The sequence below is a fragment of the Chenopodium quinoa genome, unplaced genomic scaffold (assembly GCF_001683475.1).
Source record: "Chenopodium quinoa cultivar QQ74 unplaced genomic scaffold, ASM168347v1, whole genome shotgun sequence".
NCBI lineage: Eukaryota > Viridiplantae > Streptophyta > Magnoliopsida > Caryophyllales > Amaranthaceae > Chenopodium > Chenopodium quinoa.
The window spans coordinates 252,207-272,295 of NW_018744420.1; the positions used below are offsets into that span (position 1 = coordinate 252,207).

The following is a 20,089-nucleotide window of genomic DNA, read 5'->3' on the forward strand; positions in this document are numbered from 1 at the left end:
TATGTTATTGACCCTTTATATAGCATTCGAAAAGGAATAAAGCGATCTGAATCAACTTCCTTACTTCCATTGATAAACATTATCAAACTTGAGTAGTTAAGTGGAAGCCTTGTATTGAAGGTCCCATTCATATTTAGCTTTCACTTTTTTTTGCTGTAGGAAAGGTAGATATGTTCTGAGTTACTTGAATAAGATCTTAACAAGAATATTGGACATAGCCTTAATAGGAAACAATTCTCGAAAATGACCCTTGCTACAAATTAAATTAACAGCATCTAATCCAGGACAATTTTAATCATCATTAAAAAAAAAAAAAAAAAAAAAAAAAAAAAAAAAAAAAAATCACGCCATAACTCAATTTGATATCAACTAGTGTTTGATCAAAGTTCGTATGTTTTGACCATTAAAGTCCAGCTGGGTTTATTATTAGGAGTGCAATGTGGAAGGGGTAGCTTAGTTTGTGAAGTCTAATGATTTCGGCCTTCTTTTGCAATAATGAAGCAAATTTATTTGATAACATTGAATCTAATTAAGTTAATCCTTAGATGCTATTAAAAGGTATACTTTCTAATCCATAATTAAACACAATAATCTAAATTTAAATTCTAAACATTGAATAATAATTGGTGTTATGTTATTGGGTAAGACAATGATAAATTAATCGTAAGATAAAAGTATTGTAAAAAGGCATAAACTAAGTTCTAGGTTTATTTATTTGCTACTTTACTTGTTTTATCTTATTTGCTGCTCTTTTGCACCCAAAATTTTCTTTACTCAGTTAAGAAGACATATTAAAGTAACAAGAACAGACAAAAAAGAAATATTTCATTCCTTGCTTCTTTTCCCAAGCTACAAAAAGAATCTTAAATTCTGAATTCTAGTTCACTATACATGGTAATGATAACATGAATAATCAAACATTATCCAAATTAATATTTTTGACAAGTAATTTTTTTTTTTTTTGAACGGTTTGACTAGTAGTTAGTAACTAAGAAAGTTGCTGAAATCATGTGATTAATTAATAAATTATGTAAATTTTAACAAATGATGTCAATAATTATTACGTAGCCAAATTCACGTGTTACGAGAATGTGCTTTACTCTTCTTTATGAGTCAGTCAAGGGGAGAATAAAAAATAACAGTATAAAGATAAACTTCATCAGCACAAAGGGCATACATCTAAATTTCTACAACCTAAATGATAAGCATAGTAAAACTTACTCATAATTAGACCCTGTTCATTTCATCTTATTATTATTGATGAACTGAAATTATTTTTATTGAGGTGAAATTAGTTTTGTTAAATTTAAATTAATTTTATTGAACTGAAATTATTTTCGCTAAACTGAAATTACTTTTACATTCTCTGTTATATTTTTTCTTTAAAGTTACTGATTTTTACTAAACTGAAATTATTTTTACTGATCTGAACTTATTTTTACTAAATTAAAATTTTTTTTACTGACAACTGAAATTATTTTTACTTAATATTTTTTTTTAAGGTGAAGTAAATAGGGCCGTATTCGTTTTATATATGAAGAGAGGTACAGAGGAGTTATAAATTATAAAAGTCTTCTATATGAAGATTAAAACCTAACCTATGTGGAAACAAAATTACTATTAGCGACAACTTTGTTAGTTTGCATGCGTTGGCTTAAAACTGCAACATTATATAAACAGTTATATAGTTAGCTTTGTGATAGAAATGATGAGTGGTGACAGTGCCAAAATGTTGAATAACCCATGCCTAGTTGACCAATAAAGAATTTCGACCCAATAAGACCCTTTATCTTTCCTTTGGCAACAAAAATAAAAATACAAAAGATAGAGAAACCATGGTTAAAAGATTGACGAGCTATATTATTTGCAAGATGATATTTCATAACAACACCAACAAAGAACTAGATGATTGACCTAATCATTATTAAAATTTATTTAAATTGTGTTTTTTTTTTTCAAAGAAACTCTCAGATTATTATGCCAGGACTGCCACTACCCAAGGATGATTTTTGGAGTATACAACTTGAGTCAGCAGCCACGTCAGCATAATGAATCAACAAAGTTAGCAAGTTATAGCTCAACCATCAGTTAGTAATTCTGTTAGAAAAAGTTGTTATTGCATAACAGAATCATGTAACTAATTCTAGTATAAATATGGTCTTTCTACTGTAATATTTTCATTCAATCAACAACAAACTTCTAACTTCTTCTCCAAGTTTCTTTTTTTCTCTATTTTTTCATAAGCTTTTTTGGAAAATTATTTTAGAATGAAGTTTGATTGATTAACTTCAACATGGTATCAGAGAAGAATTTTGCTCGAATCTGATCTAAATTCCACTTTCTAAGCTCTAGATTTCTCTTTCTTCTTACTTATTGCTGAAAATTGAACGAAGTTCTTCATATCTTCTTGTTTTTAGCTTGACTTTTTTGGAAATGGCACTCGAAATGATGAAAATGCAGAATTGATCCATCACAGAATCCAAATTATGTATACTTCTTGAGCAATTCTAATCTTACAACAACAAAATTAGTGAATATAGTGTTTGATGGAACTAGCTTCAATGATTGGAAGCGATCTATGACAATTACATTGTCAGCTAAAAACAAATTATGCTTCGTTGATGGAAGCTTGAATCAACCTTCAAACAACTAAGCAAATTTCAAAATCTGGACCAGATGTAATAATTTGGTGATTCCTGGTTCCTGAATTCACTTGATCCTTCAATTTCTCGTAGTGTTCTATACTTGAAGACAGCAAGGCAAATTTGACTAGATCTAGATGAGAGATTCAGTCAATCTTCTGGTCCTCAATTGTTCTTAGTACAACATCAATTAGCAAACATTTCTCAAACTGAAACTGAAGGTATTCCTTAATTTTTTACTCGAATTAAGCAACTATGGGATCAATATAATTATATGGGTTAGATCTTCTACTTGCTTGTGTGTGCACTGGCTGTAGTTGTACTTTGACACAACAGCTACTTAAGTCTCAGCAAAATCAGAGACTAATTCACTTTTTGATGAAAGTACTATACATGACAAGCATTCCACACACAAAGATTACTATTCTGATGATGAATCCTTTGCCAATTGTGCCAAAGGCTTATGGATTATTGCTTCAGGATGAGACTCATATGAACTTGAGTAATATCAAGAATTAGCACAATCTGGAAACAGTAGCATTCTATGCAAAGAAATTCAATGATAGCAAGAATTAGTTCAATGATAGCAAGTTATAGTAGTCTAATTTTGGAGGATCAAACACAAGAAACTTTGTTTACACTAGGAACAAGCTATATGTGATTATTGCAAGATGAGAAATCACACAAGAGAAAAGTGTTTAAGACTGCATGGATTTCCTTCTGATTTCAAGAACAAAGGAAAAATAGTTGCAGCTTCAGCACAGCTAGATGATTCTGGCATTTCTGAGTTTGGAGATCTGGTTAACATGTCAGTTACTCAAGAACAACACAAGCAAATCCTGCACTATTTGGACAAACAACAATCTGCTGAGCAAGGTGAACTCTCTGGAGGTTTAAGTTCCCTTGGCTTAGCAGCAACTTCTCACTTAGCAGGTAACTTCTGTTTAGCTTCATGATTAATTCCTAAATGGATTCTAGACAGTGGAGCATCTGATCACATGTGTGCTAATATTTCAATGTTCCAATCTTACTCAAAGATGTTAAAACCTGATCGTTTTATAACAATACCAGATGGAAAGAAATTAAAAGTTGAACACACATGAACAATCATACTCAAATCAGGCATTACACTTAGTAATGTCCTGCATGTTCCTGGTTTTCAATTTAACTTGATTTCAATATCAAAACTCTGCAAAGATATTTCATGCTCATTAGTGTCATTTACTAATGATACATAAGGGCCTTCTTTGATGAGTCCAATAGTGCTTGGTAAATTGGACAAAGGATTATACAGACTTAGTGAAGACCATTTGAGTTTAAATGATGCTATTAATCTTAGGAATTATTGTCTTGTAGCAGTTGAAGAAGCCAAACTTTGGCACCTTCGTTTAGGACATATGTCTTTTGACAAAATAAAGTCAATCAAAGGTACTGATGTACAGGGTTGCTTAGCTGAAAACTTGTGTCAAGTTTGTTCATTAGCTAAACAGTCTAGGTTTTCTTTTCCAACTAGTTCAATAAAGACATGTAAGCCTTTTGAGCTCATTCACATAGATGTTTGGGGTCCTTACACTCATGCCACATATACTGGTTGCAACCAGTTTCTCAGAATTATAGATGACTATTCAAGAATGACTTGGATTCATTTTATGAAGAATAAAGTGACTCAGTTTCTATTATGACTCAAATTCTGTTCTATGTCAATACTTAGTTTTCTTCCAAGGTTTTAACTATTAGGTCAGACAATGCTCTTGATCTTACAGAAGGAAGTATGAAACAATTGTTTCTGCAGCATGGTACTTGGCAACAAAAGTCTTGCAGTGACACACCACAACCAAATGGAGTGGTGGAAAGAAAGCACAAGCTTCTTTTGAAAACTAGAATAGCCTTGTACATTCAATCTAGGGTACCAGCTCGGTTTTGGGGAAAGTTTATATTAGCAGCTGCTTATTTGATCAATAGGATGCCACTAAAATCCATTGGTTCAATCACACCTTATGAGAAATTGTATGGTTCGCTCCTACTCTTTCACATCTTAAAGTCTTTGGATGTCTTTGTTATGTTTCAACATCCAAAATTCATAGAACAAAATTTGATCCTAGAGCCACACCATGTGTTTTCCTAGGATATCCTCCAAATCAAAAGGCGTACAAAGCTCTAAATCTTGCCACAAACAAAATTTTGATTTCTAGAGACATTATATTTTATGAAAAACACTTTCCATTCCATTTTTCTCCCTCTCCTAACAAAACTTATGCCAACAAATTTTTTCTTCCTGTCATCACATCTATTTCAGACACTTTCTTAGATATTCCTGAAATTTTCTCAAATGACGGTAATCTTAATGATACTATTTTTATTCCTATATTAGATGAATCACATGATTGTGATCACATTTCCTGTTCCTCATGATAACATTCCTACAACCACATCTGACATTCCTGCTGAAAATGTTCCTATTTCAAGTAGACAATCATCTATAGTCAGCAGAGCACCCTCTCATTTTTCAGACTATCATTGTTATGCTATCACTGATCATTGGTGTAAACTAGTCTCTTTTGACTCTCTCCCTGAACAACAGCAATTGGCAATTTATGTCAAACCAATCACTTGTTGAACCAACAAGTTTTTCAGAAGCTGCTACAGATCCATCATGGGTTAATGCTATGGATAAAGAGATATCTACACTTATTAAGAACAATACATGGGATATTGTTATGCTTCCCAAAGGAAAGAAAGCAATAGGATGCAAGTGGGTGTACAGAATCAAGAAGAATGCTGATGACAGCATAGAAAGATACAAGGCAAGGCTAGTTGCAAAGAGATTTACACAAAAATATGGAGTTGATTGTGAGGAGACTTTCTCTCTAGTTGTCAAGATGTCAACAGTTAGATGTTTGATTTTTCTTGCTGCAAAGAATGACTGGAAATTGTTTCAACTTGACATCAATAATGCTTTCTTACATGGAACTCTCAATGAAGAGGTTTACAAGAAGATTCCAGAAGATGTTTATGCTCCTACAGGACATGTTTGCAGACTTAAAAAGTCCCTATATGGCCTCAAACAGGCATCTACGTAATGGTTTGCCAAATTGGTTGAAGAGCTGAAATTTCAAGGTTTTACTCAGTCAAAGAATGACTATTCCTTATTTCTGAAGAGAGATAGCATTGACATAACAATTGTTGCAGTTATGTTGATGATATAATCATAACATGCTCAAATGATTAGTTAATTTCTGATCTGAAAGATCACTTGAACAAGATTTTCAGTATTAAAGACTTGGGGCATCTGAACTATTTTCTTGGCATTGAAGTGAGCAAGTGTGACAATGGTTATGTCTTATCCCAGAGAAAATTCACAAAAAAAAAAAGGCTTCTTCAAGATTGTGAGCTCGATATTTCAAAGCCTGTCAACTCTCCCATTCCTTCTACTCTGAAGCTTCATTCTTATCAGGGTGATTTATATGATAATGCCGCTCTATATAGATGTTATGTTGGGAAATTGAATTTTCTAAAAAATATAAGGCATGTTCTTGCATTTGTTGTTCAAACTTTGAGCCAGTTTATGCAATCTCCAAGGATTCCACATGTTCAAGCTCTACAGCACACTTTAGGATATGTTGTAAACACTATTGGTCAGGGAATTTTGCTCAAGGCAACTGATCAACTCTCTCTTCAAGCTTTTTGTGACTCTGATTGGGCTGCTTGCCCATCTTCCAAAAAATCAGAACTGGCTATGTCTTACTTCTTGGAAATTCTCCTATCTCTTGGAAATCCAAGAAGCAAAGTACAATTTCCAAAAGCTCAACTGAGGCTGAATATAGAGCAATGGCACATGCTGCAACTGAAGTTGCATGGATAGCCAGATTGCTTGATGAGTTAGGCATTGAGAATTTGAAGCCTGTCAAGCTATTTTGTGATAGCCAATCTGATATTCACATTGCTAAAAACCCAGTCTTTTAAAAAAGGACTAAGCACATCGAGGTGCCATTTCACTAGAGATAAAGTTCTAGAAGGTCTCATTGAACTCAGCTATATTCCTACAGGGCAACAACATGCAGTGTCTTTATTACTGAGCAACTTCCCGTTTCTCCTCAGCAGCAAGTGTTACTATCCAAACATGGCATGGTTCAATCACCACTGCCAAGTTTGAGGGGGGGGGGGGGGGGGGGGGGGGGGTGTTGGAGTATACAGCTTGAGTTAGCAGCCATGTCAGCATAATGAATCAGCAGAGTCAGCAAGTTACAACTCAGCCATCAGTTTGTTATTCTGTTAGAAAAAGTTCACTATTAGAAAACAGCCAATTTCCGACGGAAAAATTCCGTCGGAAACACCCTGAAATCCGTCGGAAAACACATTTTCGACGGAATTTTCGTCGGAACCAATTGTCGGAAGCGTTTTTATAGGAAAACGACCTTTTTCAACGGAAATTCCGTCGGAAACACTTTTTCGACGGAAGTTTTCCGACGGAATTCAGTCATCGCAAGAGATTTTTCGGCACCGAAAAAGTCCGTCGGAAATTTCTGACGGACACAATTCCGCCAAAAAGTTCCGACAGAAATTCCGTCAGAAAAAGCTAAAAAAAAAAAAAAAAAAAAAAAAACCCCAAATCAGCACCGCAACCAGCCCCAACCGCCACTACGTGACCAACTAACCTGCCTTAACCCAACAGACCCACCACCTTAACCCACCAGACCCACCACCTTAACCTATCTAACCCTAACCCACCAGACCCACCACCGTAACCCACCACCTTAACCCACCTAACCCTTAACCCAACAGACCCACCACATTAACCCACCTAACCCTAACCCACCAGACCCCACCAACCGTCACTACTAACCTCCAGGCTCGATTCGCTAAACCACCAAACCTCCAGGCCTGATTTAAACCCCAACTAACCTCCCTCCCTTCAGCCCCTATTTAAACCCCACCCACCCAAACTGAACCGAAACCAGTTCTCTACCACCACGACACCGCAACCTAAAAAAACATCAAAAAAATCCGAACACAACCCAGATCTATACCCACCACAACCTCGCTAACCCAGCCACCAAAATCCGAACTCCAACGTCCACCACCACCACCATATATTTTCAAAAACAAACCGAAAAAACATCAAATTAATTAAATCAAAATTAAGAATAAAAAAAGAGATACATACTTTAATTTGATCAAACAAGACGTCGAAATTGGGTTTAATATGGCCAAATTCGACCAATGAAAACTCTAGATCTAGAGTTTTCATGGTCGAATTTGACCTCAATAACCGTTAATTTCTAGAGAAACCACAACTCGACACCGGCGAGAGAGAAGAACAACCGTTAATAACCGTTAATTGCAAGCCCATCCCAGCAAGAAAGAAAAGAGAAGGAGAAGAGCGAGAAGGATAACAAGAGAGCGAAGGAGAAGAGTAGAAAGAGAAGGAGAAATAGCATAGAACGGAAGGAGAAGAGAAGGAGAAAGGGAGAGAAAAGAAGAAGGAGATCGAAGAGTAGAGAGAGGGAAGGAGAAGAGCAGAGAGAGGGAAGGAGAAAGAGCAGATTACGAAGGAGAAAAGGAGATGAGAAAGAGAAAGAGAAGGAGAAGAGGAGAGAAGTAAGAGAGGCGGAAATTTCAAGGGGAAAGAGAGGCGTTTTAGGGTTTGGTAAAAAGATTAATTTTTTTTAATTATATTCCGACAGACTATAAATCCGTCGGAAATTGTAAATTACGACAGAAAAATCCATCGGAAAGCACATATAATCCGACGGATTTTATTTCCGTCGGAAATTTCCGACGGATTTCCGAGGAATGGTTAAATTCGTCGGAGATATCCAACGGAACATAAATCCGTCGGAAATTTTGCTTTTTTCGACGGAATTTTGGGTCCGTTGGAATTTGCCTGTTTTCTAATAGTGGTTGTTATTGCATAACAGAATCATGTAACTAACTCTTGTATAAATATGGTCTTTCTGCTGTAATATTTTCATTCAATCAACAACAAACTTCTATCTTCTTCTCCAAGTTTCTTTTTCTCTCGATTTTTTCATAAGCTTTTCTGGAAAATTCTTCCAGAATGAAGTTCAATTGATGAACTTCAACAATGGTCATTTAAAAGTTTACAGTCATAGTTAATAAATTACTATTAGTCCTGCAATACTTAGCCATAACATTAGCAACTTTGTTCGTACTCCTAAACTAAGTTACGTTCAAATTCCTGCTTAATCCTATCTTTGAGCGAAATGAGATCCTTGCAATGTCGTACAATCATAAAGATAGTACCTCACTACCTCGTATGTTTAGACCATGAAGAATGGTACACACAGCTTATATTGAGTACAATTGTATTGTGCGGCAACCCCGGCCTTTGTGTGCTAGTAGTTGTATTCCTACATGGATTACCTTCAATTCACCCATAAAGCTTGTTCATGTGTAATATTTTCGAGTAAAAATGTGTAAAACTGCTAACACCAGTAGTGGTTTACCCTAAAATCGCTATTGGTATTGGTCTTAGAGTAAAATTGTATAAAACTGCTAACGATGTTAGCAATTTTACCAATTTTTACTCCAAAAAGGGTTTACCAAGGAGATAAAGTACAGCTCCCTCACAAGAATATGAACTGAACTATTGATGTATTAAGCTATTAGCGTAGTCAAAATATGCAAAATAACGTTTTAAATTAAATAAATAGGATAAATGATGCCATACTATACTACATTCAAAGGATAATCCATTGAGGTCTGTATGAAATATACACATGTTACAGCATATATTATACATTTAGCAGAAAGAATGAATCTTTTTCCTATATCTCATTTGTAATGTACGTATAATTATTGGCTACATGGTCGATGTGCCTGTGGGATTGTGATTCTTCGTTCAATCAATCTACAATATTTACAGCAAATACAACGCGGACATTATGTATTCCGTCGAACCAATTCAATGAGCCATAATTATAGCCTTTCTGAGCTTGTTTCCCATGGAATGAAACATTAAAAATAGCTGTAGTAGAACCCTTGTGAAAATCTATCTGCTTCGGAAATAAATTTACCTTTAACCCTTCTGGAGCTTGTACAGTGGCGGTGTATGATGCATTTGACGATCCAACATTGATAACATGCCTAGTAACTGTTTTTTCGTGATTTCGTTTCAGTTCACCTATGGAGATGGATGGATAATTTATGTTGGATATAATCGTATCTGAAGAAACCTTTGGACAACTGAACTTTGTGCTTGACATAGATCGAAGGACTTTCTCTTTATATCCACAATAACATAAGAAATGAAAGTAATCCTCTGTAGTGGTTGGGAATACGAGTCCTGGATCAAGGGCTTTGACTGGACTTATCTCCCCAGCTCCAGTTTCGTGTGGATTTGCAATGTCTCCGGAACTATTTGTTAAGCCTTTCCCGATGTTATCAGCAACAATTGCTGTAAGATATATGAGAAAGGTTATGAATTGACAGGAAAATTGTAATATAACATATAGTAATGATTATCTAGTTTGCAAGATCTATTGTTAAATATGTATTCATGTATTGTAATAAACAAGCAGGATATGTATCCAAGTATTCGCATTGTAAGAATAAGGGGAGTTGCAGCATTACCTGTTGTCATCAAAGCTGATTTAATCATGGAAGGTGTCCATTCAGGGTGTATGGACTTAATGAAAGCCGCAGCACCAGTTACATGAGGACAAGCCATGGATGTTCCGGATTTTATAGCAAATTTTGATGGCTCTTTTTCAACAGATTCTTGTCCTGGTTCAGTTTCTAGAATATTTGCTGCAAGTATTGCAACTCCAGGAGCCATAATGTCTGGCTGCAATGACATAAGAAACAGAATTTTGAATAGATATCTATTTTATTAGTATATAATATTGTGTCAAGGTACTTTCAAAAAAAAAAAATATTGTGTCAAGGTGAACCAATTGACACTTGTACTAACTTGTACCTTAAGAATATTTTCAGTGAATTCTCCAGGACCTCTTGATGAGAAATCTGCAACAGTTGGTGCTGGTTTGTATTTTTCCACAGACACGGTTGACAGGATTGTCGCTGTTGGTTCCCTGTAGTGGGCAATGGAAGTCATTTTTGTACTTTACCTTAAGGTAAGTTTTGATAGAATTTTCTAGCATCATTGAAATGTTGAGGTTTAATGAAATAATTAACATACCTCGTAGAATTAATGTACTTCAGTATCTTTAGTCCATCATCTTCTCCGACTTGTGTAAATGGGAAAGAACCTGAATCATATGGCACACCTTTTTCAACATTACTGATGTATAACAAGCCACTTGCACCTGCATCTTGTACCTCTAACATTTTGATTCGCCGTGATATACTAGGGTAATTGTTCAAACAAACCAATATTTTCCCAGCCACTTTCTTAGGATCCAGTGATCCTGGATAGCAATTGCTGCAAGGAAAAGTGAGTATTAGATATAGCAATTTTGGACTGTTCCATTAGCTCCTACATATATAGTATGTTAAACTTAGGTATTCAGGTCTGATAGACTATGCTGATATGTGACTTGTCCGAAAATGCTACTTCATGACAAATTTCTATGATTTTGGACTAAAGATTAGTTTAAAGTATCCTTACCCATGTCAAAACTCTGACAGGGGTATCACTATAACGTAATGGTGTGTATGGAGTCCCATTCAATCTGACCATACTTAATTCTGGAAATTAATGAATAAGGCTTACCTCGCTTCTGATGAAGGGGTGAACGCAGAAGCCATATCTCCTGCGAATGCTAGTGGATACTGGCTAGAGATAGTAAGATTTGACAACGTGATGCCAGACCCCTACATAGAAAATGAAATCATTTATCATGAATGCCAAACTTTCTAAGGCAATGTAGTATAATGGTGTACAAGTATTCAGACTTGTCATCTCACGTTGAAACTCGCATTGTTTCCTAAGAGCACGACTGATTCTAAATCCCTGTCAATATTGGAAGCAGCAACAGTAAATATCCACGGGGCTGTATTCACTGCTGTATATGGGTCAGGACCACTATTTCCGGCTGAGCATACCACCATAATCCCCATTTGATATGCATGAAACGCTGCAATGGCTATCGGGTCACTCAAGAAATCAGCCTGTAAAAGTAAATCCATACCCAAAGATATTGATATTATGTCAACACCATCTTTGACAGCATCATCAATAGCCTTCAATATTGTGGAACCAGAGCAATTATCTATTGTGCAGGCCTTGTAAACTGCAAGCCTAGCAGATGGTAGACCCCCTCTCGCCGTGCCTTGTGCTAATCCAAAATAACTAGCATTCATAACTTGGACTCCTGCTGCAGTTGATGCTGTATGAGTTCCATGGCTGTCGTGGTCTCGTGCTGAGTCACTTGACTTGGTGGCAGTGGAGTTGCTGTATTTTCCAAAGCCGCCTTGGAGGATGTAGTTCTTTGCTCCAATTAATTTCCTGTGAAAAATGTTTGCTTAGGATAGCACACATAGCAGCATACTATGCCCTTTAAATCCCAAAAAATCCTTGGGTTTCAGAAAATTAAGTGATAAATACAAAATGTCTAAAAAAAAACATGGGGCATGCTAAATCAGAACAGAGTGAATAAGATAAGTAAAATTCAGGTGACATAATTCCGAGTAATTACCTGTTACAATCAGACTTCTTGAAGTCGGAGCCTTCCATGCAAACTCCTTTCCATCTTGGAGGTATCTCTCCAAGACCTTCGTCGGTGAAACTTGGAGATTCAGGCCATATTCCTGAAACAGTAACACTGCTAAGCTGATTTTATGCTATATACTGTACTTACATAAGAAAATTTTGGCATCGTTTGTTGTCTTGTTACATGCTTACGAGGTGTCAAAAAAACGACCCAACAATTAACAACATAATGTGCCTTAAAATGAAATCAGCCAACTACACCCGACCAAACAATGACCCGAATTGACACTTACATCAAGTCAAAAAAAAAAAAAAAAATTATGGCTAATTTACTAAATTGTCGTTGAAATTAATTGTACACATCTAGTCTTTTATCGATTCGCACATTAATCTAAATCAAGATTATCCATATTATTATGGTGGCCCTATATAATTTGTATACCATCAAAGTGGACCTTTAATTTGAGTTGTTAGCAAGTCAATTTCATCCAGCCCCATCACTTTTATGAATCATCTAGATTTCCTAGGTAGCCAATTATATTTGTTCTTTCTTAAAGAGCTAGAAGGACAATAAAATACAAATAAATAATGTATACTATAAAAGTAGGTTTTAGGGTACATTATTTTTTAGGGAATTAATCATTGATAGCGAGAGATATCAATTCGGGTGTTTGGATTAGTTTTTGGTGAAGTCGGTTGGATCGGGTCAATTTTTAAACTTGAGTCATGTTACATTATTGTGTTCAGGCAAGTCGAAATCTGAATCGGATATTTTTCGGGTTGGTTTCGGATCGGGTCAGATCGTGTGTGATTTTGACACCTCTAGATAACGTTACATTGTTAAAAACTTACAACCGACTAAGGCCACCAATGAGAATTTTTAAAATTTTTACTCCCTCTAATCTATTTCTCAAATTTTGATTACACATTGAATCTTTGTGGAATCAATTGCAAATGAAATGTACTCCATAATACTTTGGCAATTAATATTGTGTATAAATAAGAAATTATCGATGTATATATGATCTTGTTTGATTCATCTTGATTTACATTTTTCAATTAGGAGCACCCTGCCAGCCACACTGCAGCTCCTGCCGCCGCGGCCAGTCACGCAGCCAGGCGGAGTGCCCAACCATGCAAATCAGCAACGAACCACACAAACCAAGCATCAAACGCAATGAAGGAGATCGCAACAACAACTTCAATTTAATAGCAATTTCGATCCAACAACAATTTCAATTCAATCATCAATTTTGAAGCAATACCCCCCTTTGGATAATTATGATTGGTTAATTCAGATCGTCATCGCGTCATCCAGGGGCGGAGCCATGTAGGAACAAGGGGGGACGGTTGTCCCCCCATTTTTCCAAAAAAAAATTTAATTTATGTTAGCTTAAATAAATGCTGTAAATAAGAATAAATACCTTACATGTATATCTTATATAACAAAGACAACATTTGGTCTGGTGGTTGATGGGCTTGAGTAAAGCTTGTATTTCTCTTTGATCCTAGGTTCGATTCTTTACCCGATCATTTTTTTTGTTTCTTTTTGCTATTTTTGGACTTTATTTTTATTTCATTTTATAGTTTATACAAAGTGCTCCTATTTAACTTCTTTTTCTTGTTTTTGGATTTTGCCATTTTTTTTTAACTGGTTTTTAAATTTCATTATATAGTACGTAATTTATATATACAAAGTATTATAAGTCTTCAAACCTCTAATTACTCTCATTTAACTGTTTAATCAAGTATCGCCTTGTTGATAGTGATTACTAATGTGTTATTAAACTATTTGTAATGAACACATGTCTCCGTATTTTTTTATCTCTCTAATTATGTGTGCCTAAATTCTATTTTTTTTATAACTTGTTTGGAACTAAGTTTCCAATTTTATTTTTAGTCAAAGAAAGTTTATTTATTTATTATTATTTTTTTTTTTTAAAATGTAACCCAAATCCCTTTACATCTACTATCAATTTGTGTAAATGCTTATCATTTGATAAATCATATTTATCGATTATTAAGGATTACATACCTTAAAATTGGGGTTTACCAGCATAAAAAAAAAATTTGGTTAATAAATTTCTTAATATGCAATTAATTTTTTAACAACTCCTCTTTCACCATATAAGAATAATTGTCATATCTCATAAGCGATTTCAAATATATATTAAACAATTTATGTGATCAATTTCTTTTTTCTTATAATTATTGTCGATTATTAAACATCTAAAAATTGTCCCTCCGGATTACAAATCCTGGCTCCGCCACTGGCGTCATCCACCATTACTGTCGTCATCGTCGTCTTCATCGTCTCCTCCGACGCCGCACGAAACATATTGGGTGCGGACTGCACCCAATAGTTTATGTTTTTATAATAAACTCGTACATTGAACGGGCCAAAGAGATGGTTTGTTTTAATGTTGTGTTCATCAACTTGAGTACTCTATAATCATTCACTTAATCACTTATCAACCTTTTCATATTGTTCCATTATTTCTTTTATCATATTATTGTTTAACTAATCGTCTCATTGTTGAATTGTTTATGATCATTTGCAATAATATAGGATTATACAAATGACTTGATGATAATAAATAGTATAGTTCGTTATTTATTTTATATCATAAAATTTGAGACAAAGAACATCAGAATTAACTTTTGAAACGACATGAATAATATGATAAGTGATCTGATAGAATTAACTTAAACTACTTGTATAGCTTAATGACGACTATAAGGATGACAAATTTCAGTATAAATAAGTGACTTTTGTCTATAAGCAAATAAAAAAAAAACCCTCCTTAAATTTTAACATTAAACAATTCATAGGTGAACATCAAAGATGCCGAGTTTAACCAAACATTTATATTCGTATAAGTTTCTAAACTAAATTAATAAAGAATGTTTCTAAACTAAATTAATAAAGAAATCATTAAAAAAAATAAAAAAAAGAAATGTTGAAATCAAAATATTTAGACTAATCTCTATAAGAATTTTACACTTTTTTTTTTCTAACTTTTCACCAAAGTACTCCAAAACTCAATCATGTACTTTTGCACAAAGTTTTATCTGCCCACACCGTGTGGCTGGGGTTACTTGTTTAGGGGTTATTCGGTTAGTCAAGAGTTATTCGATCAGGGGTTACTCAATAGGTCAGGGGTTATCCGATCAGTCAAGGGTTACACAATCAGTCAAGGGTTACTCAATTAAGGATTACTCGATCGATTATGGGTTACTTAGACAGTCAAGGGTTACTCGACTAGGGGTTACTCGGTCAACGTTCACCTGGTTACGGTTATTCATTTGTCATCCGAACACACGTGTAGCCAGTCATACGGAAAACACATTGTTACTTTTTTTTTTTTTTTTTTTGGCAATAACCTCCAATTAATTTTAATTTTAAGAAACCAAAATTTTCAAAGATTCATCAAAATGAATAATATAGTTTCTAAAAATAAAACAGTTGAAACAAAAGAATTAAATGAGAAGCTTAGAAATACCTGTGTCAATCATTCCAATGATGACATCAGAGGAGGGAAATCCATGCTTCTGAAATTGAAAATGAGTTCCAAGTCCAGATTGCTGATCCAAGAAATCCCAAGATCTTGTAGTGTGGAGCTCCAAACTTGGATCACGAAACACTGATATTACTTCATCATGACCTGTCTCCATTTTTTTAATAATAATATTACTATAATATTATTGCACCTCAATCAATTACATCTTACTTTACCACTTCCTACACTACACTAATCAATTATATGTGTTTTGCACACTTTTTTTAGTCAAAAGTACAAATTTACACTCACGTCTAGGAATTCTACTCGAATTCCAATCACTTCCTAATAAGAAAAAAAAAATAGATCAAATGGGTGTAAGTACCGCCATAAGTTTGGCCGTACCTCAATATCTTACCTATTTCTTTTGGTCGATCATACATTCTTTGTCAATACATAACCTTTTTTTTTCGTTGGAAATGTCAATACATAGCTTTAACTATCACTAAATTACTCCCTCCGTTCCGCAATAATATTTCTGTTTGGAATCTTTGACTTTTTAAAAATAAGAGAGAATCTTCTTAATTTCTCTCAATTTATAAGAACAAATATAGTCATGTGGGATATATTTTGATTCGTCTTGATGATTACATTATTAATATCTAACTTTTATAATTTTTGCTAAAGTGATATTAAAGATATTTGCGGTCAAAGACGAGTAAAAACTTACATCGATTTACGTAAACAGGAACATCATTATGAAATGGAGGGAGCATTTTTAGACGGAGAAAGCCCCAATTTATCTTTGTGCATGATAAATTAAAAACGTTTATGTAGTGACATTTATGTAAATAAATCAACATAAAATATGAAGCCAACATAACTCTTTTGTAATTAAATCAACATCAATGAGCCCACATTTACTAAAATGTTGTTAATTTATTTATAGGATAAACGTTTTTTCGTTTATCAGGAAACTTTTCTCTTAGACAATTTCAATAATTTTATTAGCATCAATTTTAATTTATGAACCAATAAATAAAATAAGATTAAAGTATAAAAATTAATAATGTAAACAATCGCTTGAATAAAGTTTATTGAGGTAGAATAAGTACTAGAAGTACGTTTTTTTTTTAAGTTAAGTGACTCATTTTGACCGGTAATATAAACTTGTTTGTTTGCTACTACCTCCGTTTTTTTAGTTGACACCATTTGACTTTTACATTATTCATAAACTACACTTTGACTAGCATTTATGATTAAAGCAACGATAAAACATACTCAAGTGAGTTTTTGTTTGAATCGTCTCAATGTCTATTTATTAATATCCACTTTTTATAATTTTACAATGTCAAAAATTAGAGATAATAAATTATTAAAGTAGTACGTTGGCAAATGTAATAAGCAAAAGGTATCAACTAAATAAAAACGAAGGTAGTATTTTGTCTCCATTATAACTTAACAAGTGTAACAAGTCTAAACTTATATCTAAAGAAAACAATTGAATAAGATCTCATTAGGAAGTCCTACCAAGTATTATCACACATACAAAGTACGGACTATAATATAAAGTCGTATTATTTTTCGAATTACAGACGTACTAATATATAATAAAAAATAATAATAATAATAATAATAAAGAAGGAATATAATGATAAGAATTAGATAGATTGAAGGTGAGGGAGTAGAATAAAGAAAAGTACCAGAAAGCAGAGAAGCTTCAGTGGCAGTAAGAAAGGCAGAGAATCCCCTGAATGTATGATGGTATACATGACCCACCGACATCCTCTCTCTTTCCGAACTGTATCATTTTTTTATTTGATTTAATTTTATCAAAATCATCAACATTTAGTTTCAATATTAATTCATAAATTGTAATAGAAATGATTTGATCATACCTTGGAATAACAGAAGAAAGCAATTGTAAATGAGCTGACTCAGTGATTTTCATGTCTAATTCATCTTGATCATTTGATCCACCCATGTAAACTATATAACTCTGCATTTTTGTAGTTAATCACAAATAAGGTTAGTTAATTAATTAGAAGTTTGTATAATAATCAAGAAAAATGAGATGAGATGTATATATGTGTTTCAGGAATGAATGGATTACTTGAGGGATATGATCATTGGATAATGATGATGGCGGCGATGGCGGTAGCGACGACGAAGAGGAGGAAGAGAGGAGGAGGGAGAGGGAGATGAAGAGGAGGGGAGAAGTCATGGAGGAGGAGGAAGAGTGGTGAAGTGAAGATGGAATGATGAAGTAAGAGAGAGAAGAGTATGTAGTGTTGTGTTTTCATGTAAGGAATGAAAGAGAGGGACAGAGTGTTTGTTTGTCAAAGTACTTGATTCCTTACACTCCTTAGGAAACTTGATTCTGGGGTCAGTTAAGAGAAATAAAATATCACAAATTACATAAATTTTATATTTGAGATTTTTGTTTTCTAAAAAACCAAAGACTAATTGCATTGAATGCCTTAAAGTTTTGCAATACTTGAGCACTAACTTTTTTTTTTTTTTTTTTTTTTTTTTTGTTGGTTAAACAATACTTAAGCACTTAAGCAAATGAGCTGGCCTAGGTGACTCATTTTGAGTAACAAATCTTGTTACTCAAGTGGCAGGTATTTTTTTTTTAAAAAAAAAATAAATTAAAATCAAACTCATCCTGCAGACTTCACTGCATCTTTATCATAGCCACCGTACCAACACCATTATCACAACCACCAACCAAAACCCATCAAAACCATTGCCATCTCTCCGCCTTCCTCTTCGACTCCCCTTTGTCCTCTTCTTCTTCTTCTTCTTCTTCTTCTTCTTCTTCTTCTTCTTCTTCTTCTTCTTCTTCTTCTTCTTCTTCTTCTTCTTCTTCTTCTTCTTCTTTTCTTAACAATGGCCGCGCCCCAACGCCGTTTCGGGGCAAAACAGAAAACACCCTAGTAGTAAAGAGTGTAAAGTGGGGTCATATCAACCCCTTAGGGAAAGCAATTAATTCGTGGCAACATTGTAGAAGGAGGAATAAGGAAAATTTTGGGAGCCATGGATCTACTACTAACGTGAGCTAGTTTGGTAGGAGGAGGAAGACCATATGCTGAACACAGGTCATCCAACCGGTCCCAACCAGTATTGTAATCGGTGGTTTCCTATCACCTTCCCAACCACTATCGCCGTCCTAAGTGGTGGTGATTAGAGAATTCTTCTAGATTCCAAATTCAATTTCCAGGCGAACCAAAACCCTAACATTGCAAAGATATGGGCCTAACTTACCCCCAACTTACACATCGAAATGACCTCCGTATCCCTTAAGTAACATTGATTGTAACTCAAATTGAGTAACTTATATTTTCCCTAATTGGGAGTTGAACCTTGAGTAACATTGATTGTAACTCAAATTGAGTAACTTATATTTTCCTTAATTGGGAGTTGAAAATTTTGTGGAAAACTAATAAGATGCCTATAAAAAATCAATTTTTAAAAAAAATTATTACCTCCATCCCTTTTTGATTGACCCATTTGCCCAATTTCTTGGTTAAAATAATGAATTCATTTCTTAAAAATACCCTCCAATTGGCAACAATATTTGTACAAAGTTAGTTTTCCAATGTGAATTTACCTTGTTTATGCACTTTTATTACTTTCTCGCTCTACTTTTTTGCAATCACATGTAAAATTAACTTTTCAATGTACTTTTACTATTTTTATTTTTCCATTTTTTAATTCCCGTAAAATTTGCTAAAATTGGTCAACAAAAAGGGACGGTCATAGTACCTTATAAAAAAAAATGTTGTAATAAACTATTGTAACATATAAAGCATGAAATGTTGCTTCATAAACATAAAAAAATAAAGCATGAAATGTTGAGAAAATGTAATATAGCCAGATTTGGAGAGTTTGAGCATTGACCTTTTGCTTTTGCCCCTCTTTTCTTCATTTTCCAGTTCATTTTTTTACTTCGTTTAATGTGTTACTAGCTTTATTTGCTTAAAAATATGGAAGATGGGAAAGAAAATAGCCTAATAGCTAATTTTGGGCTACTTGAACCTCAAAATTTAAACATTTATTCTTTGTTTGGATTGAAGAAAATGGAGGGAAGAGAGGGATGGGAAATTGAGGGATGGATTATCTATCATTTGAATAACAAATGAGGAAGGAAAGGAGTTGGAGGGGAGAGAAATGAAAAGATTAGTTTGTTAGAAATTAATGAGAGATTTGGAAAGAAACACATCATTCTTCCATCCTCTTCTTTCCCTTTTTTTTATGTCCAAACACACCGTTACACTATGTTTGGATAACAATAGTGAAGGGAAAGGGAG

General features: G+C 34.1%; 1 protein-coding gene across 1 annotated transcript; it reads right to left on the reverse strand.

The window, feature by feature from the left end:
• Positions 1-9,335: 9,335 nt before the first annotated feature.
• On the reverse strand, positions 9,336-19,323 carry LOC110696927 (CO(2)-response secreted protease-like). Its single transcript, XM_021874256.1, has 11 exons — positions 17,890-19,323; positions 17,675-17,775; positions 17,480-17,577; positions 15,780-15,941; positions 12,263-12,374; positions 11,532-12,072; positions 11,338-11,438; positions 10,804-11,046; positions 10,582-10,696; positions 10,236-10,449; positions 9,336-10,059 (listed from the first exon to the last, which is right to left on the reverse strand). Exons 1-11 carry the CDS (start codon positions 17,998-18,000, stop codon positions 9,509-9,511), a joined length of 2,349 nt encoding a protein of 782 aa, XP_021729948.1. The 5' UTR covers positions 18,001-19,323; the 3' UTR covers positions 9,336-9,508.
• Positions 19,324-20,089: the final 766 nt, after the last annotated feature.